We start from the raw sequence: 23,184 nt of genomic DNA, 5'->3' as shown, positions 1-23,184 counted from the left end.
TCTAATAAATATTACATGTATTTCTTACTCACGGCATGTCCCTGAATGGGTATGGATTTTTGAACAGCAATAGCCTACGGGAAAATAACTCTGACACTAAAAAAAACAAAACAAAACAAAAAAACCCCAACTGAGTATTAGAATAATGTTCCATATAATTTCAGTTAAATATATAAAATGCTTTTTGTCTATTTTGTCTTTGTAAGCAGCGATTTTATAAAAAAAAAGAAAAAAAAATCTCAAAAAGAGATGGTGTCAGGCTCGTGCATTTTAAAAGCTAAGCTCTTCTGCCACCTGGTGACTAAAATCCAGACCAGAATATGAGACAGCTCTTTTTTACAGTATTATTGATATCTGGAAGCATACAAACAGGCATTCTGAAAGAGAAAATAAATTTCAAACATGCAGAAAATAAGCCTATAATTGCAATTAAAGACACAAAAAAAGAAGCTCTCGCATAGAGTTGTGTTTGTGTTGGCACATGCTGAATGAAAATGGTTTAAAAAATAAAAAATAAAAAAATAAACCCCACACAGGACATTTTCCCTCATGTCCTATGAATTTGGCCTTCTTCATAACAGAAAATGTTTATGCTCAACATGTATATAAATCATTTTGTAACAAAAATCAGACATTTGACAGTGAGCACAAACCTTAAAAAGAAAAGAATAAAAACTGATGATGTTCTTAGAAATTATTCAGTCTGGTGTCCACAGTCAGGCCCAACTGTGAACCAGGACTTTCATTCAAACATCTGAGAGGAAGCAGGTCAGGCACCTGTAGAAGAATAAGAGAAATGTTTCTAAGTCACAGGGCCTCTAGCAAGCAGACAGGCAGTGGAAGACAGTCAGACATGTGAATATAATTATTAGTGAGTTCTAAAGTAAGTCATCACAGTAAAGAGACTTAACTAAACTACCAGTCGAGTACAGAACTCACCATACTGATATGTGGACCGAGGTGGTGATGGAAGCAAACCATGTGCACCACTGGAAAGTTGAGGACCTTTACTGCATTGAGATCTCTGGACAGCTATTGCTACTGCCTGAGCAAATCTGGAAGGGGCTGCACTCTTCTTTTCCAGACTGTTCTGTTCAGGCCTAGGTGAAGTAGGCTCGTCTTGAAGGGTCTCCCTGAATACATTAATTTGCCCATTCAGGGCAACTGTAGGGCTTGATATTTGGGAGGACAGCAAAGAGGGGGATGTAGTATCCTCTCTTTCATTCTCCATTATCGCTATGTCTTCATTGAAAAAGACAGGTGGAGGAGGTGGAGGGAAACTGCCCTCCTCCTCCTCCTCTTCTTCTTGCACCACTTCCTCCTCAGCTTTCGTCTCATCGGCGCACGTGTCTGCGCTGGAATTATCGACAAATTCCTTCTGAGGTTCTGAGTGGATGTGATCTTCAGTATGAACCTCTCCATAACTGCACCCTGAAATCACCTCTGATGAGACCTCATAGCCCACCTCTTCCCTCTCCTTTTCAGAGGTGTCCCTAGCCTCCGACAGAGGTGGACTGGGTAAGTTCTGATCAGTTAAATCATGCAAAAGTGGAGGAGAAGCCAGGTTGTCAGGAAGCTGAATCTGCTGAGAGGAGGTATCCGGACTGGGTGCAGGGTCTTCACTCCCCGATGTGTCTGGTGAATATCGTTTCTCATCAGTATCTACTTGATTATTCCCAACCTCATGAGACGTTTTGCTCTCTGGGGTATCTTTAGGTGATATACAGCACTGGTCTGGAAGATCTCCGGTAAGATCTTGTGTTTTCTTCAGAGGGATAACTTTAAATGTGGTCATCCCCCTCTTCTCAGCTGGATACTCCCATTCACTCTCAGTTGGAAGGTTAGATTTGAAAGCGGATTCAACATCTGTGCAGAAAACTTCACTATTTGGACACCTTGGGGTCATGGGGGTAAAGGAGGAGCCATTTTGAAATTTGGGGAAAGTGGCAGAGTTCTTCAAACGTCTGACCAGTGTTTCTCTAGAAACAGAAGACATCAGGACTTTGGCAAGGTTGCAGCGGGCGCTGGAGAAGTCTTTGCCTCGTAACATAGGCAGATAGGGATCAGCCACTTCGTGGAGATGAGCCAGTGATTGCTGTAAGGAGGATGATCCTGACTTTGGCTGTAAAGGGCGTGCCAGTGAAGATGGTGATCTGTTTACACACTCTGACTCATCACTTTCTTTTAGTTCCTCCGGAGTGTTCAGGGACTTGACAGTTTCTAAAGAAACAGGAAAGACTTAGCAACAGTTTTCATCTTAATTATTCATTTTTAAAAGGTCTTGGACCCAAAAATCTGTGTGCAGATACTTCTAAATGATTAAAAACCCTTACTTTTTTGTACACACATAGGAATAACTTTAAATGAAGAAATTGACTATAAATGGTTAATATTGTGGCACTCAACAGTTGGTATCAGTTCAGGAGAATAATGGTCTTTATCTGGAAGCAGATAAAGCAAGGACTGAACAAACCAAACAAGAAGGCCTTTGGTAAACTCCAAGCGTTGTCTGAACATCCTTAGAAGAACCTAAAGATGGAGCTTCAAGGATGCTTTCCATCCTTGATTTGAATAACCTCGTCAAAGTCTTGTAGAAACTTACCTAAGAGGAGACCGAATTAAAGATCTAAATAATCTCATAGAGTAAAGATTTCAATTCTTGAGTTCTTCAGTTTTGCATTTAGGCTTTTTCAATGTAGATTGATGGGGAAAGAATGCTACATTATTAATTTGTGTGCAAAAAGTAAAGAGGATTTAAATTATTTCTGAGGCAACGGTATATCATTAAGATGTAGGCTTACATAGTATACAGAAATATACATTAAAATATTGATATGATTATCAATCATTTTAATAATAAAATAATCTAGAAAAGTGTGCACATAAAACTGTTACATTTATCTTAAGATGTATTGTCTAAATGAGTAAGCAGAAGAATAAACTTCAAGGACTCGAACATTATACTTTAAAACACATAACTATATTATTTAGCAAAGAAAGAACTAAACATGCAAGATTTTAAAAAGTCACTTTGGAATCAACAGAATTAATAATTCATTTTAACCAAATGCTCTTTTTGGTGGCTTCTTTATCATTTAAAAGGCACAATAACTAACTCTAGTCTAACCCATTAATAGGAAATCACACACAAATTAGAAAAAGCAAAGTACAGAATTATCAGAGAAATATGGATCAGTAGTATAAGCAGACAGCTGAACAGCACAAATGGACAGCTTATAAATGTAGAAGGCGTGAATACAGTGCCCGCCATAATCTTTGGGACAAAAAACACAACTTGTTGTTTTTCCTTTGTGCTGTGCACCATCACAGTGGATTGTAAGGTGTAGATATGACAAATGAGGTAAACATAACATCTGAAGCTGAAGCTTAAGTTTTGAATGTGTAATTTATAGATTTTCACTGTAATTTTAATCTCATTTTAAATATGAGATGTGAGGAAGACTGTCATTAGGATAAAAAAAAAAATCTAAATAAACCTATCAGAGAAAAAGCAGAAACTCTACAAGTGGCTAAATCAATATTCTGGTGTTAAAAAGAATAAATGCACTGACTAGTTCAAAGGAAAACTAAAGTACGCAACAACAATAACCCAAAGCAACCCAAGAGTTCCTAAAAGTAAAGGCAAATCTTTCAATGGCCAAGTCAGTCACCTGATCTGAACCCAAAACAGCATTCCTTTCCATGATTAAATATCAAACTCAATACGGCAGCAACTGAAGGTGGCTGCAGTGAAGGTCTTTATATCTCAATTTATGTTAGATTCTCCCATTAGCTAACATTAACCTCTGAAAATGTCTAATTCTTTTTATAAAACCAACATTTGTGTCTTTGTCTCAAATGTTATAGAGGGCACTGTGTGTCCATATAAGCCACCAAAAAGATCTATAAAAGCCACTAAGACGGGAAGGAGGAAGAAGAGGCCAACGCAGGAAGAAGATGGAGGGGAGCAATAGGGTGATGGAAGGAGGAGAGCAAAAAGTGACAGGGGTGGTGGCAGCAGCACCAGCAGCAGCCCTCAATTACCTCCTTGGGATGGCACAGAGTCTGTAAGCAGGGAGGAGACAAAGCTTCAGTCTAATAGCTTCCTAACTAACATCCAAGATGTTTAGAACCACCTCATACTGAAGAGACTCCGTTAAATGTTCTGCCACGGATGCAAAAATCCTGTTATGTTAAAGATCAGATTGTAGGGGATCATGTTTACGCAAGCGTAGGAGATCAGGAGTGTGTTTAATGTCCATCTACCTTTGGCTGGGAGTTGTTTTTTCAGCATCACATTGACACTAGCTCAGCAGTGTGGCATGTGTTGTGGTTTAAAGAAAACGAAGGAGTGAACCAAGACAATGAGGCTGCTGTTCACAATTACACTGTTATTTAGATCACCGAAAGAAAGCTTTTTTAAAAAAGTGATCAATTTACTTATTCTCACTTAGTTATTATTAGCAGTTTTTAACTAAAAATGAAATCAAGAGCCAAATCTGTAGCAGATCATTAAAAAGAAAGCATGTCCACAGAGAACCTGGACCCAGGCAGGAGACACATTTCAGACAGTAATACAGGGGAATGAAAGCTTGAAGCTGAGGACAGAGTGGAGCCAATATGTCTTATGAACAAGGCCCTGGGTCATTTCACACAGGGTTCAACTGTATGGACCGATAAATGCTATGTTTTTTTTGTCAGATTTAACTGCCAAATCTCCCATTTGAAGGCATTTTCTTTGATAATTTTCATCTTAATTTCATTTCTTTCTTGAACCCCTCTGAGGTTTTGAGGATTCATCTCTGTTTAAACACATTTGATTTCCAATTTGACAGCATTTCAGTAAAAATGACCTTTTACTGAAATACTGCAAAAGGGCAATTTTACAGGGATAGTTTACTTGTTTACTTGCAGACAGTCACCACTAGGTAGCAACATAAACAGCTTGCCCTATAAGAGATGAAGCAATGAGACTGACAATAATTTGTCAGTTTAAAGTGAAGGACTGGCTCCATTATCTCAATTAATGCCTGGAATCTTTTTTTTTTTTCTTTTTTTTTCCACAGCGCCACCATTTTGCATTCATGATTTTACCTTTAGTATCTGTCAGCAGCTCCTGGAGTGTGTTTGCACAGGGAGGTGGTGGGGCCCTCCTCTTGGTACTTCTTAAGGTAGATCCTTCAGAGCTCTACAGAGACACAATGGTATCATTGGCATATGTCCCAAGTATTTCCATTTATATAGTGGTTCCTTTATTCTTTCACAGTTTGACCAGTGTTCTCATTTTTACAAAAAGATTTTTCAGGATGTTCTGGTCGTGTTCCATTTTCATCCCTGCCACCAACTAACCTGTGCTCCTCCTAAATTGCAGGTGCTGAAGTTACTGACACTCTGAGAAACAGCAACTGGTGGCGGGGGGGCTTGCCTCTTCTTGGGCTTTTCTATAGGCAAGGTGTTGGAAGATGAAATGCTCTCCGAATTCATACGGAGTACCGCTTGTTTCCTGGGTCCTGGAGAAGCAGGAGCACTTACTGCGCCCTGCTACACGTGAAATGTAAATGCTGGTCATCAGTAAAAGTTGATCAATAAAGAATAAAGCAAACATCGTTGTCCTCACAGACTGACAATATACCATTTCGTGTTTCTTCTTCCTTCTTCTAAATAAGCTGAAGAATCCTTTCTTTTCCTTCCATTTCTTCTCCTTTTTTGGCAGGTCTAGGGAATGAAAAGGATCTGATTGGTAAGTGATATACAGTATAAACCCTGAATGGCGAGCCACTATATGAAATTGTTTGGGTTGGTTACCTTGCAGTGGAAGTGAGATGACTTCTGCTGGTGTGACAGTTGTTACAGACAGAAAACAAAGTTGCCAAAACAGATGAATTAGGTTAATATTTACACAGGAGCAGGTGTATTGCAGGAATAAAAGATATGTGACTACGACTACTAAGACAGCAAGGTTTTGTGAGACATGGCATCATGGGAAGATGTTTTTTTAAGAAATAAACAACTTATCTATGGATCCCATAACATATACAACATGTTGCATTTGGCTTCTTCTTCCAAAGGTTACAGTGCAAATTGATGGTACTGAATTACTCACTAAATACTTTATTAGGAACACCACATTACTGCAGGGTCAGGCCAACTCTTTTGGTTCCAAACAGGCTCAGCTCTTGCCATCATGGATGCCACATGATGTTAGACAAACTTGCTTGTTGCTGATGACTGCACGTCATATCTCTGAGACAGTCAGGTGCACGTGGTCATGAAGCTTAACTACTGAATTCATATCAAGTGATCATGTTCATAAAACCAGTTTGATGGCTCTTGCTTTGTGCCATGTTGCATTTCCCAAACAGCAACCTTGGACTGTTGACACAAGCGGCTTGGCTCCAGGGATTTGTGCTGCTGACACCCAGTTATGAGCCACCATCTGCAGCCCTCAACAGAAAAGGCCAAAGCCATGTTTTTCCAGTTTTTAATTGTTCCATTTTGTTTAGACTTTGTTTACTGCAGACTTAGAGGTTTGTGCTTCACAGGAGTGAAACCTGGAATGGACTCGTCCTGTTTAGACTGTTTGCTGAATCTGGCTTCTGTCATCAAACAGTTTCCGTCTGCTTCATGTTTTTTGCTTCTAAGCATTTCCCATACACTCATGGGAAAAAAATCCACAGAAAGCAGCAGTGTTAATCTCCAGTGTTAAATTAACACTAGAGAGTGTCTATATGGGTCCACACCTCTGAGTGTTAAATACAACACTGTTGAGTGTTAAATTAACACCTTTGACAGTGTTATATGTTTAAAAGTAACCTAGTCAGTTTTGAAGATTAACAAAGACTAACACTGAGCAGTGCTGATTTTCTAACACTGGAAAATAACTCAAAATGTTAGAAATATTCCAGTGTTAGAAAATCAGCACTGCTCAGTGTTAGTCTTTGTTAATCTTCAAAACTGACTAGGTTACTTTTAAACATATAACACTGTCAAAGGTGTTAATTTAACACTCAGAGGAGTGGACCCATATAGACACTCTCTAGTGTTAATTTAACACTGGAGATTTTGCTGTGTACTTAAGGCAGAACAAACAGTGATACCATACTCAAAGTAATTGACATCTAATTTCCCCCAACTTTAAGCCTTTAACTATTTATGTTAACATAAACAAAAGTTTCTGATGTGTACCTGCTGTGTTTATGCTGTACAGCTTTAACATTATTACCCAACAGGGGGACAATAGAAATGAGGTTTTCCCAACAAAATAAAATACACAAGCCAGTGTGACATTACCTGAATTAAATCGTGGTAAAAAACATCACAGGTCTTTTAAATATTTAGAGGGACATAAGATCACAGGACTGCTGACTAGCAGCTTTCACATCCTTCATACCTGTTTCTGCTGTCTTGGGCTGATGATGGTCAGTGAGGTCTTTACCCCCTGTGTCTTTGGCAAACACTTCCCTGAGTCCGTGGTCATTTAAGCTCTTAGTCAGGTCCAGCAGCTCTTTGGACTGAGAGTCTTTCAGTAATATGGTTGTTTCTACTTTAAACTCACACTTGTCACACACCAACGGCAGCAGCATCTGCAGCGGCAGTTTGGGATCGACTCGCACCACAGTCTTATGGGATTTATTGTAGTTGATCAACAGACGTATTGTTGCCTGCAATGAGAAACAACCGTTAACATATACTCATTGTGATGAAGCGCGATGAAGCAACGGTTTACTTTACAACTTTCCCCCTCCTTTTTTACCTCAGGCACGTATGGCCCCTTGAGCTTTTCCTCCATCCCTTTGGGCTTCAGCACAATCTTCTCAGCTTCTACCGAGCCAATAGTAGAGTTTGGTTTGAAACTTATGTTGCTCTTGTTGGGAGATAGAATATCAACAGTATAGTCTGAAGGATTCAGATGGTTACTTGCACAGAAAGTCACTATAAAGTCCATCAGTGGTTTACTGTGAAGATGAGAATTTAAGGATTATCTTAACATGTTTTGCACTTTGTGAAAATCATTGCTGTTGCAGCAGTTATTTATTTTTTTAAACTGTGATATTACCCACCTTCCATGCACTGTGACACTCTTCTCCAGCCCACCTGGCAGAACCACGCACAGCAAATGGTCTCTTTGCAGTGGACCCACCTCCTCGCTCATCTCTGTGAACCTCAGAGGAAGTCACGGGGACGCACAAGATCTGAAGTTGTTCCCAGTGTCAGACAAATGACCTGTAAGCCATTTACATTCCTAAATATGATTAAAACATGACCTCCCACAAACTAACAGAAACCAAATGGCCACCATACTTCACTATTTGGCAACAGCTAATTATCATCTTTAAATTATTCTTGCATTTTATGAATTTATGACTTATCAATAAAGGGTCTTTACTGTTTGTTATTCAGTTTACTGACTGCCAGCGACATACTGGGAAATAAGTTTATCTTGTATGGTGACCTACGTTTATGAGTCAGTCCATGAAAAATTAACACTGTCTCTATTGTGACAGTGTTCATTTCCTGGTTGTATAGTATTTAGACTGTCATGTGGTTATTTCCTGTAACCCACTACTATGGACTTAAAGGGCCTGTAGATTGGACATTTTTCCATAGTATCACATTTACATGGCTCCATTATGTATACTAAAGTTGAAACCCCAGCTGTTTCTGAGGATGTCAGGTGGAACACTTTCTCAGATTCAACTGACCTCATATGGAATTACTCTATTGTCACATTTACTTTGTAGTATTTATACATCCAGTCACATGAACTTGTAAGACTGAAATTGCTCATTCAAAGGTGAAGAACTGAAAAAAACGTTTGTGTGTTTGAGTTCCCCCCCGCCATTCTTAGAATTACAAGGTAAAGAAACAGGAAACATGAAAGCAATGATAAAGCGCTCTATTGGCCCACATACGAACCCCTTAAGTGAAATATGACGAAAAATAAATAAAAAGGAGAGAGCCTGAAATCTAAATTGCGATTACTGCCGTGATTCCGTTTTCCCACGTCTCAACCTCCGCCATGAACTGAAGGTTGCCTATCTGGGTACATGTGAGGACACCTCACCTCCTTCATGGGATTCCATTACGCTCTGTCCTCACCTTTGACCTTGTGTTGTTCTCTGCCATTGCTTAGACGCAGTCTCTCAAATAGCTCGATTAAAAGCCAACGCCCCGATGTGTGTTTGAAAAAGAGCTGCTCAGCGGAGCGTGCTACAAAACAGCTGCATGTCTCCGCTCATCAACACGCGCGTGTCACAGGCCGCTGAAGCGCGCGCACAGACGCTGGTACACTGAACAGCCAAACTAAACCTGTAGTCCTTTACTACACCCGAACAAAGGGATACCGATATACACACCGGACACCTGAATTATCAGTAACAATTAGAACGCTATTTTTTATTTGCATTTTAAGCAGTTAGCCTAGTTATCTCGTTAAATTTAAACTATCTAAAGGAACAATTTATTCCACTATTAGCCTTCACCGAATAACCAACAGTTAAAAACTCGGTAGAAACTTATCCTACATGCACAACAAATTTGTGTGAATAAATACACAGTACATGATCCGCTCAGCCTGTCTGTCTTCAGCCATGTCGTTCAGGCAGTAATGCTGAGCACCAAATAAGCTTAGGCTACTCTGTTTCTTGAGTAAGAAGGATTAGTGCTTTTAAAAGGCTGCATCTCTACCCGCAGTCACATTCAAAGACACAGGAATGATTCATTGTATATGCACTCATAACACTATTACACTCACCTGTGTCCAGACATTGGTCCCATTCTCTTTCAGGTTTCTCCTCTGTATTGTTAAGTGATGGGAGGAGAGAAGGAGAGGGGCAGGGGAATTCTCTCACTCTGTAAGCCAGCCACACCCACAGGCCCTGCCCAGTCATGTGATGGCACTTTGCATGTTTGTTTATGTGCATGGCTACTGTGTGTATGCTTTGTGGGTGTTGGTGTTGAGGAGGACAAGGAGGATTGATATCTGCATCTGCATGTGTGATAACCTGGTGAACCATTCTGCAACTTTAAACTCTGCCCCATCAGTGCTGAAAGACTTTGCCACTCATTTTGTAAAATAAAAACCCTCTAATCCATATAAGCTACTGATCCTCTCTATTGAGTCGGGCTAAATTATGACATCTCAGCAAGAGCCCATCATATTGTATAGCATGCAGGAACCAGTGCTGTTCTGTATACATGCAAATAAACTTTTACCCCATTGCACAGAATACATGAAACAAACTTAAGCTACAGTGGTGATTCAGCTATCATCAGTGTTGTACTGGTCTTTCACAGTGTTTTGCACCATTAGAAAATTGCATTTTCTTGCTGGTACTTAGTCCACTACATTATATAACTGTGCTATAAATTGAGTCAAGCTGGGTCAATACCCTCAGGGCTAATGTCTTCTGGGTAATGTAGTAAATCTCTTGTTGAGTAGCTGTAGGAGCGTTGAACAAGGAATGTAAGCTAAAAAATAACACAAGGAACACTTTAAGCAGTTGTTACCATCCTTTGGTGGGTGACAGGGCAGGATCTCCCAAGAATTAAAATTGACCCATTCTTGTGCTCCTATGCCAGTTCAATAATTTCTTAACACCTGTGCTGTTTACCTTGCAAATGGATTTGGCTCAGATTCAATTAAAATATTGTATAGTTTTTTTGTTAACTAAACAAGGTTTATAAACACTTAAACCTAACCCTAGAGATTGTGAACACTGGACCCTGGAAACTTAGTCTGTGTGTAGAGCTTTTAAGCAAGTGTTAGCATTCTGAAGCTGAATTTAAAAGGCAAATGGTCAAACTTTTATCAGGTAAAAACTGTTAAAATGCTGGCACGTTATTACTGAGCCGAGATGGAAACTATTTCAAGCAAGTCTGTCTGCCTAGAAAGTTTTTATAATATATAGTAAGTACTTATGTCTTTGTCTGTTTATGGTCTACGCATGATTGCAATACTTTTGGACATAGTTGTTGTCTCAGTCTACCAAAAATAAGCTTGCATACCTACCATCAAATCTCTGTTACAGTCACAGTTTTGTATTTTTTTTTCTTTTTAAATGGGGTTAGGGTTAGCTATAAACCATCGCTTTAACTTACGGAAGGATTCTTGGATTTTCTTTTTTCTAAATAATATTTGATTAGTCAAGCCTTCCTTACAGAGGATGTTTATAAGACAATAATGAATAACTGAAACTCAAGCCAGGCTCCTGCATCATCCCACAGAGCCCTTTATTCATCTTTATACAGTAGGTGAGCAGGAACAGGCTGTTAAGTGGGAGTTTTAATCAAATTAAGAACAGGGAACACATGTCCACACCGACTGTAATCTTGTAATCTCATCACCAGTCTGTCAGTGGAGACTCAGTGGGCTACAGGAGCTGACTGCAGTAAACAGATCACCATGTGACTGTCTAGGTTAATGACTAACAGATGAATAGAAAGAATGTTTAATCACGTCACTCTGTTTCATCTTTTAGCATGTTGTGAAATGGAAGAAGGCCATGTCATGTGTACATATGCACTTTGCCTCAAAGCTTTAGCTCCACTGTGAGATAAACAGGTAGAAGGTGTCACATTGTTTCCATCTTGTTGCCTTACACTAAATGCTTTCACTTCATGTTCATGTCAGCAGATCTGTTAACCCTGGTATAGTTATGTGTAAGAAAAAAGGTGATGATGCAGACAACAATATGTTATCCTCTATTTGTTGGTAGGCTTATGTAAATGCTATTCTTGCATAAATTTATGTAAACCTGGGAAGCCTTTAATCAAGCAGTGTAAATGATGTGTGCTATTCAGTCTGTATTCTCTATTCATCTTGAAAACACACTGTGTGGGCACACAAAAAAGTGTTTTTGTTTTCCTGTTAGACTTTTCCCAAATGTCCAACAGGAAGACAAGCAAAGAGAGAGGGCTAATTTGGAGCTTTACACAAAGCGACAAAGCCAAATGGGATCCTGTCCTTTGAACAAAGTGACAGGCTACAACCTAATTATGACAACCCACAGTCTGAACAAGGTTCCCAAATTCCTCACTGTGCCACTAATGAAACACGGCACAGTCGCAGAGAGCTGCCAAGGAGGACATATTTGAACCCAACTTTGGAAACATTGTTTGGCGCTTCTTATGTGTCCCTGCAGTATTTTAGATTATTTATTCAATTCAATGCTTTGAAAGCTTAACTTTTTTAAACAATCTTCTCTAATCTCATTATCTCAGTTAAGATTGTTTGCATGACTTGTCTTGATTACATCACTGACTGTCAGTGGAGTTTTATTCAAAGGCTTGTGCCATGTAGCAGCAATATTCAATGACCCTACAATCACTCTGGTACTTTGGTATACACAGGATTTCAAGGTGAATTCAATGGCAACAAGGATCTGAGGTCCTGTGCCTGCAAAAGAAGCCCAAACCGTCACCCCTCCAACATCATGTTTGAGAGCTGATGTGAGGTGTTAATGATGTTATGCTCTCTGTTTAGTTTTAACCAACCATGGTGCTGTGCATTGTTACCACACATCTCTACTTTGGTTTCATCTGTTCAAAGGACATTACCCCCAAAGTCTTGTGCTTTGTTCAGCTGCAACTTTATAATCATAAGCTGTGCTACAATGTTCCAAGGCCTTTTCCTTGCAACATTTATGCAGTCTGTGGGCTGTAGAGTCTGAGCATTGCACAGTTTGATCTTGAATGTCTTGCACTTGTGAAAAATGTTTCTAACCATAGAACGATGGAATTCGAATTGTTTTGAAATACATTTCACTTCCCAGAATCGATAGGCAGCAACAGTTGCGTCTTTCAGATTATTGCTGGTGGTGTTCCTCCTTGGCATTGTGTCTAAATTACACTTTAAAGAGCCATTTGATCAGTTTTTTCTAGGTAAGAAATTTTTCTTTTAAGTTTTAAGTTAGCCACAATTAAATGTAATTATAATAGGACATTAAGTTATAAATATACTAGCTTGCCAGCAATATCAAAAACCACAACTTCCCAGATCTGTTTTCTCATGCAAATATATTTTCATCTGAATGGGAATGGCTTCAAAATGGTACATGTTTTTTTGACTGCTCTCATTTTGATGTGTAAAACCTGACCTCGTCAGTGAGGGTTGGATCTGTATGCTCATGTGGTAGTGGCTAGCCTGCCCTGAAACCATACTGTGCTTTGTACTCCTTTGCCCTTTGTACTCATTTTTCACAAATTGTTATTTGTCTGTACTTATAAATATGCATAAACTCTGTTGAATCTAACATTATTCTAGTTCTGTTATGAAATGTTATGAGCTTGTTTATTTACATTTGCATTTACATTGCATATTAGCTATTTTGCAGCTGAGCTATAAATATTTCAAGTCGTGCTGGTTTGACTCAGCGGCATTCTGTCAGGACAAGCAAGGCAAGCAGTGCTTGCCTGGTCAAATCTAAAAATTAATATTGATTAAAACTTACCAAAGAGAAATCTATCTTTTATCTCAACCAGCATTGTGACATAAAGCCTGTTTTCACCAATGTTGCTGCTGTCTTATGCTCACAACTGACTGTTGTTGCTGTAATTGATTTGCTACAATAACAGCAACATTTATGTCCCTTTCCGTTAACAATGGCCGGAGCTTGTCAAGCTGAGAGGCCAGCAACGTGTCCTTGTTGTCTGCGCCTGCACATTGTGGATAAACCTCCAGTCTTTGACAAGGAAAGTGACAGGATACCAGCATGTGAGGCAAGCTGCTGCTGGTTCTGTTTTCTTTGCTCTGAGATGATTTATTAACTGTACTTGGGGCTAGCTTTACTAAGGTGTTCCTCCATTGTACTGACAGTATTTACACATAGAGCACAGCAGAAAGATTGCACGTAAGAGATCGCAACTCAGAGAATTTTGTGATTCTGTTGAAAATTTCTGGGAGTTTGTTCCTCAAGGCACAAAATATAGGGAGAAGAATATTTACATCAAGTGTGCAAACCGATTTAACAACATCTGCGATCTCTGTATCAGATTGGCAACCTGTCCAGGGTGTACCCTGCCCCTCTCCCTGTGGTAGCTGGTTAAGGCTCCAGCCCCTGCCCCGGCGACCCTGATAAGGATAAGTGGAAGAGGATGGATGGATAGTCTACTCTTAATTTTATTAACAGAAAACAAACGTGACATTACAAATACAATAAATTTCCACATACTAAAAAGCAACTTAACCTGATTGTTAAAATGTGTTTAGAGCAGCCGTTAACTGTGTTCTCATTGTGAAGTGAAACTCCCTGCATGCTACACTGAGCTCAAAGGTGTGTCCACTTCTGCTCATAGTGACTGTGAGGAGTGACTCTTTTTCATTTCCCAAATGGAGTCCACCTGTCTGTTCACTCAGCTATGATTATGCAACTTTCATGCCACCTAAAACTTAATTATAATGGTGGCTGTATTTCCTGTTGTGAAGGTGACAGCTTACTCCATACTGTGATTACGCTCGTTTCACAAGGGCTCCATTTTATTCCAACAACAGAGGAGAGCAAACTTTCCATAATATAGGCGTTACATAATCGAACTTCAATGTAATTACACAGTCTGTCCACCAGGTGTCATAAATCTACAAGAAAAACACACAGGGGTGTACAGGTCTGCACGTGAGCACGCACATGTCTGAAAAACCTAATCTCCGCTCCGTCTTCACCAAATTATCAGCAATCTATAAATATTTACCTTTTATATAGCGAAACAACAACCTGAACGTGAGCAAAACCTGCGCATTACAAGCAGTAAAAGCACATTTTAACTAATGTGGATAATAGAATTGAAGCCAAATTAAAAACGTGTAACCACTGCCGAAAAAGATAGAAACAAAGTCACAGAGCATTTGTTATGTTTTATTTTTTTTTTGCAGCCAAATAACTGTAATATGTCGATATAGCTTTATGAAAAATAACAATCCAAAAGACCCATACTTTAAAAAAACGGGAAAATTAAAATAGTACGAACTTAAATATAAAGCGTTGCTTTTACATTCTGAATCTCTATTTCAAATTCTTAACGTTTGTGGATGACAACAGGTTGCTGGCTCTCTCTTTCACTTGTATTTTCTAGAAGTGTACGCTCAGGCCATCTTGCGGCAGTCACAGCTTTGAGTACATCCATTCCCAGTCTGTGATGTCTAACCAACCGGAAGCGCGGATTGATTCCTCCATGGCCAACAAGGGCGGATAGAAAAAAGGGAGAAATCAGACGAGTCCTTATTAAATAATAAGCTATTAAGCATCGACCGGAATTTGTCAATAGGAAGAGGAAAGCGTTCAAATCTTAAACTGAGTGATTCTCCGCTGGAAGAAGGGATTATTCTGAGGAATATGGGATCTACCTTCAGGGTCCTTACCTGCTGGGCACCGTAATGGTGGTGAGTGTTCACATCTTTTGAGAAGGGTCCCCCATCATTTTAGATGTTTCTTGTCCGAGGCAATAAGACTTTTCTGAACTCTTGTGTTGAGCAGTCTGTGGCATCAACATTAATGTTTTATATTCCAGTTTTGATATTCCTCCACTAATTGCCCGGGTGATAGATAGATATTAAAAGCCCGTGTTGCTGATATATATATATATATATATATATATATATATATATATATATATATATATATATATGTGTGTGTGTGTGTGTGTGTGTGTGTGTGTGTGTGTGTGTGTGTGTGTGTACATATATTCCCCTTCTTCAAGATTGTTTTAATTACGCAGACATGCAGTCTTCACCAAATATACTATTTATATTTGTCTTGAGCTTAAGTTGTGTATTTTACTTCCATTTCCAAACAAATGTTGAAAGAAAAATGAATAACACATGACAGATAACCTTCACGTCGTGACAAACACGGGCTTCAAATATTAGCATCCTCACCGACGTGCTGGGAGGGACTAGCCCTCTTATTTACAGGCCCCTTCAGTGTGAAAATGTTGCTTACTCCTGACAGGAGTGACGCAAAGGGGTGACTGCATTTAAAGAGGTTTCATTGAGGTAAGCCAACAACTGAGGTGTCAACCGACAATAACGCCGACGTATTTATTTTTGGTACACCAGAAACTGTCAGTGTCAGGGATTGATTACAAGGAGCAGACACACATCTGCCAAGGACACGCCCAGACTCATTCAGTGGATAATTGTGGATGTGAAAAGGAGCGAGCAAGAGATAAAAATATCTGATTAACGACTTTAAGTGATACCTGTTTGGCTTCGACCCTCAGGTGGGCCCCGGACTTTACCTGTAGGGGTGTTGGTCGGGTGGCAGGAACAATTATACACGTCAACCTCGGTCGGTCGCTTACCGTATCTGTGTGTGTTAAGATTTATTTATTTATTTATTTATTTATTTATTTATTCATTTATTTTCCCGGCTCCTGGGAATTGTGCTGCTGGTGGCGTATCTGGAGGGAGTGAGGACATAATGGCCGCGGCTCACTCGAAATATAAAACTCAAAGTGTCGTTTTTTTCCGGAGAGCTAGAGGTTATCATCAATATGGCGACGACTGCCGCGGCCCCCTCTTCTCGTTTTGAAACAATTAAGGTACTGCCTGACACACGCCGTCTCTTTTTTTTTCTGGTTTCTAATAAGCTTCGCAAGCCACTTCCAACCAATGCCAGTCTCTCTACCAGTCGCCATTAGTGGGTTAAAAATGAATACGCAAAATAGCATACACGTATCTCACCTATCTGGCCAATCACAGACGGTTAAGAGCATTTTCAAAGGGCTATGAAGTCCAGATAAACACGCAGTAGGGGAGCCGTTGTGTGTTCATATAGTTATCATGTAAAAAAAAAAAATCTCAGTGTTTTCTCGTGTAGTCGTTTTTTTTCTTCTTCTTTAAACACCATGGACAACAGGACCTTTTGACGCCAAATCAGCTAAAATCATTCTATTTGAGTAGTGCAGGTGGGTTTATTTGTCTGTACAGAAGCTGTATGCTGCTTTCAAAATATCTGATACATTCAGGCAGGTTTCCACTTATTTGTTTTCTAAGGCAGCTGCTCTAGCGTTTAGCACCATGGACAGTGAACCGTCTGCTCTTGATGGGGGGAGACTTAACATATTTGCTCAAGGGCATTCAGGGGAGCCATTGAAAGGCACCTTAAAGGACAGGTTCAGTCATTTTTCCAAGCTGTCCTAAAGCAGTGCTGGCACACCTATGTCATTCAGGCTTTGATAGACATTCTGGCTGATACTGGAGGAACTAAATCCTCAAATGTAAAGAGCATTTTTGCCCACAGCAATGAGTGTCCAATACTAACCCTTTAAAAATCTCCTTTACAGGCTCTTTTTTTGAATTGCATGACACACCTAGATGAGACTCTGTAATACTGCACAAAAGAGAGTTTTCTGCATGTGAATCAGATCACTGTCAGAAATGTATACATGATATGTTTTCGGTTTCTGTCGGTGAGTCCAGGGATGACCACACTGATAACAGAGTTCAAAAGTGGGTGTGGATGTTTTGGCTGTGGGGTTGGTAAGGCAGAATAGCTAACAATCCACCACCCAGCATCTCATGCTAGACAAGCTGTCAGGCCACATGTCACAACACTGGATCCCGAGGCAGTTTTTGGGACACAAGCAGATGTGTTTTATGGGAAGTGTGTGTGTTCTCTGGGGTTCTCTAATTCTCCTTTCCAGTAAACTGTGGAGTTTGAACCACTGTCTCTTTTATTTTTATTAATGTCTTACCATAAGAAAATATAATGTCTATATGATTAGTTGAAAAGGCTTGTGATCGTAATTTAAAGCTGTCACTGGTTTAAAATAAGGTTTAAATTCCATAGTAATAGAAGGTAGCTTTCAAATTGGGAACAATCAGCTCGTACCAGATCTGAGTATGGCATGAAAGTTGACAGCGGTTATATAGTATAAATTCCTTTAGCTTTGGGGGAAGAATAAATAAATAAAGCAAATGCTTCAGATTTAGACACCACAGTGGCGTCAGTCTTCCTATCTAACCTTTCTAACTCTAATAAAGAAAGCAAATAACCCTGTATTGGTTTGTTATCGGGAATAGTTTGGATTTACATATTGGTTGTGATTTAGGTTAGCTCTGGTTTGATAGGCATGAGTATAAAGTCTAAATCTGGTAAACTCATATTTGCCGACATCTTTGGCTTAGTCACTGTACTCTTAGTGGATGACTCTACATTCCAGACTTTCCCCTGTTTTTAAGATCTAAGTATAAAAAAAAAACAAAAACATTTTTATACTTTTACCTCCTTTTAAAAAGGAAGGCAAATTAGATGGCAGCCAAGTGTGGCAGTTTCAGGTCCTCCATTTCCATTTCGAAAAGGAAGAAAAGCTGATGATTCAAGGAGACCTCACTTTTGAGGTTGCCAGAGGGGAGGTTCCTGTTTTCTGTGGCAGTATAAGATCCCACAGGGAACAGGACCCACCTGTGAGACTGCAGCGACTGGGCGGCACCGTGAACCAGCTAATAATGGCTCATCAAGGTTTTTTTTAGTTTTTTTGGCAGGGGAGAAAATCTTGTTTGTGTTTCTTCCCTTCCATCCTGTGGGAACAGGGTGGGCCTCTGGGTGTGAAGGGTGGTACAGTAGATGGTTGGCAGGAGGAATCGGGTAGTGTGGCTGATTGAGGGAGGAAGTAATAAAAAGCCTGTAATTAATGCCTGCTTCATTTGTTTCTGCTGAAAGTCACTGGAAAAACAGGCTTTTTTTTTTTCTAATGTGAGGCTGTCCGCCAATTAATTAGCAGTAAAAGGACAGTGGCTCCTCTCATTCTGCAGATGCTGCTTTCTCCACATGGCAGAATGCAGCATTAAAAAAAGTAGACCAATATTCTCTTCAGTGACACTCTTTTTTTCCTTTTTTTTTTTTTGTTCCTTTTGCTGACCACCTCTGTTGCTGCTGGCTACTTTTGTGTCCCAGTGAATCAGCTGAAGGAATGTCACTGACTTCAGTGCCACTTTTGACTGCCTCAGTGAAGACTGGGACCTGCTTTGCTTAAATAGTTTACCTTGTAGTCAGAGACAGTTGTTGTTGTTTTTTTTGCCTCTGTCTCAAAGTGTATTGATGGTTTATAACCAGATCATACTTATTATTTTCCATGTGATGATTGTGAGATGATTCCTGTTTGTCATTCACTGGTTATAAAAACTGCAAATGCCACACTATTGTGTTATACAATGAGGCACTCAATTTGGTATTAGTCACTCAGGACCATTTGCATGTGAAATGTGCTCTTTTCATACGTTTTCTCTCCCAGCCTTTCAAATGCTTCCAAATCTTTGCAAACTGGTTTCATGTCACCATATAAGAAGCATAATAGTGATTGCATGGTCAAAATATGATATATGTGCCTAATTGTGATGGTAATCGAACATGTCTGAATAAGAGTGGGGTTTTTTGGCGGAACAATGGCAGACTATCCTTTGGGTCAGACCTGCTGCATTTTCCTAACGCTTTAAACACAGCTAAGTCTGAACTGAATGAATCACATCAACGTGATTCCTTTCTGCAGGATCTTCTATGGAATTAACTCATTCACTGCCAGCCATTGGCAGTGAATGAGTTAATAAAACAACAACAATAATAATAATAAAAAGAAGAAGAAATCTCTGTAAAACTTTAGCAAATGTCTAAATTGGCTATCATTCTAACAGCATGATAAAGTGATAGAGATGTGAAATATATAATAAGAGTGGATGTTTTAGGGAAAGGTCTGCCTTTTATTTCTCTGCAGACTTTTCAACTGATGCCTGAATTTGCACCAGCTTTCCATTTACTTTATATGCCACCGGTCCCTCTACAGCTATCTTTTCACTAGTGCAAACATTTACAGAAATGTAAACAACTAGCAAACATAGTTGAACTGTTAATGTCTCTGGCCAAAACTGGTTTTGCTACGACTGTAATGTAGTCATATGTGAAAATGGGCTCACTGCCCTCTGATATCAGCGCTGTAAACCCTGTGATGGCAGTTTATCAGTTAGCTTGGTAGCATAAGAACTGTTCAGCACATGGCACAGCTTTTACCTTAGACCTACTTTATTAACCAAGACTAGATGCACAAAAGAGACATGAAAAAACAGGGTCTCCTAGGTGGCTGCGGTCTAACCAAGAAGACCTTTAGATTACTAATGAACTCATCCTATTTTGGCCTGATCCTTCACCTTTCTCATAATCATCATCACCACATGAGCCAAGATTTTTGCATGGAGCTCCAGATCAAGGGTAACTGGTAGTCATTTTATATGTCTTCCATTTCTGAAAAATAATCACTCCAACAGCTCGCCCCTTGTCACCAAACTTCTTGCTGATGGTCCCAATTCCAGCCATTTGCAGGTTTGCAATCTTGTCCCTGTTTTTTGGTCTCATCCGTGGTGGTGGAGCAGTTGGAATGGAAGAAACTGGTTCTGTGGAACAGTGCGTTGAGATCAGGAGTATCTGCGATTGGTTAACTGAGACATTGGCTGTGGTACACAGATTGCAACCTGTAAGAGCCAGAATTCTAGTGGCCATAAAAATAGTGACTGTTCATTCCAGACTTACACATTCAGCAGAGATCAAAAAATCATTTTTCTCCCTTTAAAGATGATATTATATAGCTATTATTGTTATAATCAAAATAAGATATTTCCGCATGAAAACCCAGATTAACCCAAGTCTTCCATATCACACGTACAACGAGTTATGCTTTTATATTTACTAGTATGAAGGTATAAACATCTGCCTCCACAAAAGCTGCTTTGATATGGCGTTCCAGTAACCAGCAGCCAACAGTTCTGCATCTATGTGTATTAAATAATATAAGTTGGCAGTCTGCTCAGGTGACGTACATGAGGAAATGCTATAATTTGACTTGTATTCGGTCTGAACTCATCGAAGGGATCAGGATGTTGTCTGTTGCTAATTAAATTACTCCCTACAGAAAGAAATGACCTACTTTAAATCCTTCTTTTAGCAAAGTATAGCTGGTCATGTTTAGTAAATATTAAAAATAGAGGAACTAATATTTTTTTTTGAGATGCTGTGTGTCATTAGTGTTTTCTCTTCTGCTAATAATCACAACAGTATTTGGGGGGAAAAGCATTTTGTGCTCATAATGCTTTGCCCTTCTCACATTCTAGTTGCAAACTGTCAGTGATAAATCCAGAAATGTCACATGGTCCAGCTTCACACGTCATTAAAATCATTTACACAGGTAGCAGTTCCACCTGTTCGTACTATATTATAACATGTCCCAGGTAGATGACTTCACTCCTCCCACTGGTGCTTTTTTTAGGTCTTGGTTCATTTCTCCTTGCCTTTCCCCCTGCAGCTACCTATCCCAGCTGAGCACTTCGCTTCCCTCTGAAGGAGCAGGATGACAAGATGGCACAGCTGCTTATACCGCCCGGACCTGACAGCTTCCGCCCCTTCGTCCCCGAGTCGCTGGCCGCCATCGAAAGGCGCATCGCCGAGGAGGAGGCCCAGAGACCACGGGTGGAGCGCCGCAGCGACAGCGACGATGAAAATGGGCCCAAGCCCAACAGCGATGTGGAGGCGGGGAAATCTCTCCCCTTCATTTATGGGGACATCCCTCCCGGCCTGGTGTCCACTCCTCTGGAGGACATCGACCCCTACTATAGCAGTCAGAAGGTGTGTTATTAATGTCATCGCTTCACGTTCCGCTGTAAAAGAATAACATCCAAATGGACGTCCGTGGATAACTCTAACACAATTTCTTAGCTTTGCAGGCCTCAAAGTATCATTAAGTACACCAATTTAGCTTTCAATTACAGTATGACTCATGCACTGAATTTTGATACATTACAGGTCTACATTTTCTAGTTCAAGCTTTGCAGTTCATAAAAGCTTGAGGTTAATTGCATGATGTTCTGAACAAACTATTGTAAGTGAACGACTGGGCAGAGTTTCCTCCCACATGTCTAAAATCCCGCCAAGGTTTTTCAGGTTTTCTTCTGAAGGCAGGTTGCATTGAATCTGTGGCTCAGACGAACAGGGTTTGTTTTTAAATCACGCAATATTATCAAACTGTATCACATTTAGCACATGGACAGACTGAACTGTAAACCATAGTGCAGCATTAATGTGGTTAGTCAAGCCAGAGTCTTTTAAAGCCTGGGCCAACAGAGGTGCTAAATGCTAATCTGAGCTGCTGTGCCAGTAGGACTGTGGTGCCAGACATGTCCTGCCTGCGGTGGACTCATCCAGCTGGACATAGCCTAACACGGTCCTAATTACCGTTATAACCAATCACACATGCACAGGGGTCTCTTAGGTCTTTTGAAAAAGAATGAGGTTTTTGTATGACACAGATATTAACCAGATTTCTTTTGTCTCTCTTTCAGACCTTCATAGTATTGAATCGTGGGAAGGCAATCTTCCGTTTCAATGCCACTCCTGCTTTGTACATCCTAAGTCCCTTCAATCCTCTGAGGAGGATAGCTATTAAAGTTTTAGTGCACTCATATCCTTTTAGAGTTTGCTACAGATGCAGCTTGATTTGGATTAAAGGGTTTATCAGACAAAAGAGGGATTTAAATGGGCTGCTGATGAACACTAAATATCATGATTGGCTCAGACTTTTTAAGTAGACTTTTTTTTTAGTCCTTACAGCAGCTTAGCTGTCGAAGAAAAGATATAGTACTGTGTACTATGACAGCGATGGATGAGGAAATATCAGTTTCAGCTGTTTAACTGTCAGAGCTTGTTGTATGTACCAAACAGAATGATATATGCTTCAAGTGCCCAAATACTGCATTGTCCTTGACTTTGTTTCCACGATGTTCAGCATATTGATCATGTTCACGATCCTGACCAACTGTGCTTTCATGACCCTCAGTAATCCCCCAGATTGGGCCAAGAATGTAGAGTAAGTTACCAGTTGTTTATTTTTGAATTTCTTGCTGTCCCTATTCAGTTAATTTTGGACACACGGAGACAACACTCTTCAAATCAGGACTATTTTTGCCTGGCGCTCGGTCCTGATAATTACTTAATTTGTGATTCATAAGATTCTATTGTTATCGAGGTTTTAAAATTCCCTCTTAAATACGAGTATGTGCCAGACCCAACCCTACTCCAGTCTGCTATGTATAGAAACTCCATCTAAGAATCTACATATAAATAATACAAAACAGACACTATTTAGTGCCTGATTAGATTAATAATGGATTTTTTCGAAAAGTAAGCAGATTTTGTTAAATCCACAGTC

General features: G+C 39.8%; 2 protein-coding genes across 12 annotated transcripts in view; one reads left to right on the top strand and one right to left on the bottom strand.

Moving 5' to 3' along the window:
• Positions 1-522: 522 nt before the first annotated feature.
• Positions 523-9,992, bottom strand: LOC308394060 (uncharacterized protein). 10 transcript variants are annotated; one of them, XM_080878214.1, is made up of 12 exons: positions 9,755-9,992; positions 8,061-8,223; positions 7,918-7,955; positions 7,754-7,821; positions 7,391-7,661; positions 5,806-5,832; positions 5,633-5,715; positions 5,350-5,541; positions 5,095-5,188; positions 4,045-4,065; positions 940-2,220; positions 523-777 (listed from the first exon to the last, which is right to left on the bottom strand). In XM_080878214.1, the coding sequence occupies exons 2-12, from the start codon at positions 8,150-8,152 to the stop codon at positions 770-772; spliced, it is 2,175 nt and encodes a 724-aa protein (XP_080734340.1). In that variant the 5' UTR covers positions 8,153-8,223; positions 9,755-9,992; the 3' UTR covers positions 523-769. The 10 variants fall into 10 exon arrangements, with proteins under 10 accessions (XP_080734340.1, XP_080734337.1, XP_080734338.1 ...); XM_080878211.1 differs by having other exon boundaries at positions 5,350-5,538; positions 7,754-7,955; XM_080878212.1 differs by having other exon boundaries at positions 5,350-5,538; positions 5,806-5,829; positions 7,754-7,955; positions 9,755-9,991.
• A 5,173-nt stretch (positions 9,993-15,165) lies between these two features.
• LOC308394644 (sodium channel protein type 2 subunit alpha-like) overlaps positions 15,166-23,184 on the top strand; it is a 40,634-nt gene continuing 32,615 nt past the window's right edge. For both annotated transcript variants that reach the window (XM_080879053.1, XM_080879052.1), the window contains exons 1-4: positions 15,166-15,376; positions 21,286-21,605; positions 22,319-22,437; positions 22,753-22,842. In XM_080879053.1, the coding sequence (XP_080735179.1) occupies positions 21,339-21,605; positions 22,319-22,437; positions 22,753-22,842 (476 nt within the window). In that variant the 5' untranslated portion in view covers positions 15,166-15,376; positions 21,286-21,338. The remainder of the gene's footprint in view (positions 15,377-21,285; positions 21,606-22,318; positions 22,438-22,752; positions 22,843-23,184) is intronic.

The sequence above is a fragment of the Rhamphochromis sp. 'chilingali' genome, assembly GCF_963969265.1.
Source record: "Rhamphochromis sp. 'chilingali' genome assembly, chromosome: 3".
NCBI classification, from domain to species: Eukaryota; Metazoa; Chordata; class Actinopteri; order Cichliformes; family Cichlidae; genus Rhamphochromis; species Rhamphochromis sp. 'chilingali'.
Note: the sequence above shows the minus strand (reverse complement) of the source record. Positions and strands in the feature narration are given on the sequence as shown.

Bases quoted from the DNA above. Each gene is read 5' to 3' on its own strand.
- LOC308394060 (XM_080878206.1), bottom strand. From the start codon at position 8,152: ATGAGCGAGGAGGTGGGTCCACTGCAAAGAGACCATTTGCTGTGCGTG. The intron at 7,956-8,060 runs GTGGGTAATATC...TCATCTTCACAG, and splicing joins AGTGTCACAGTGCATGGAAG to TAAACCACTGATGGACTTTA. The intron at 5,833-7,390 runs GTATGAAGGATG...CTGTCACACCAG, and splicing joins GCCCAAGACAGCAGAAACAG to CAGAAGTCATCTCACTTCCA.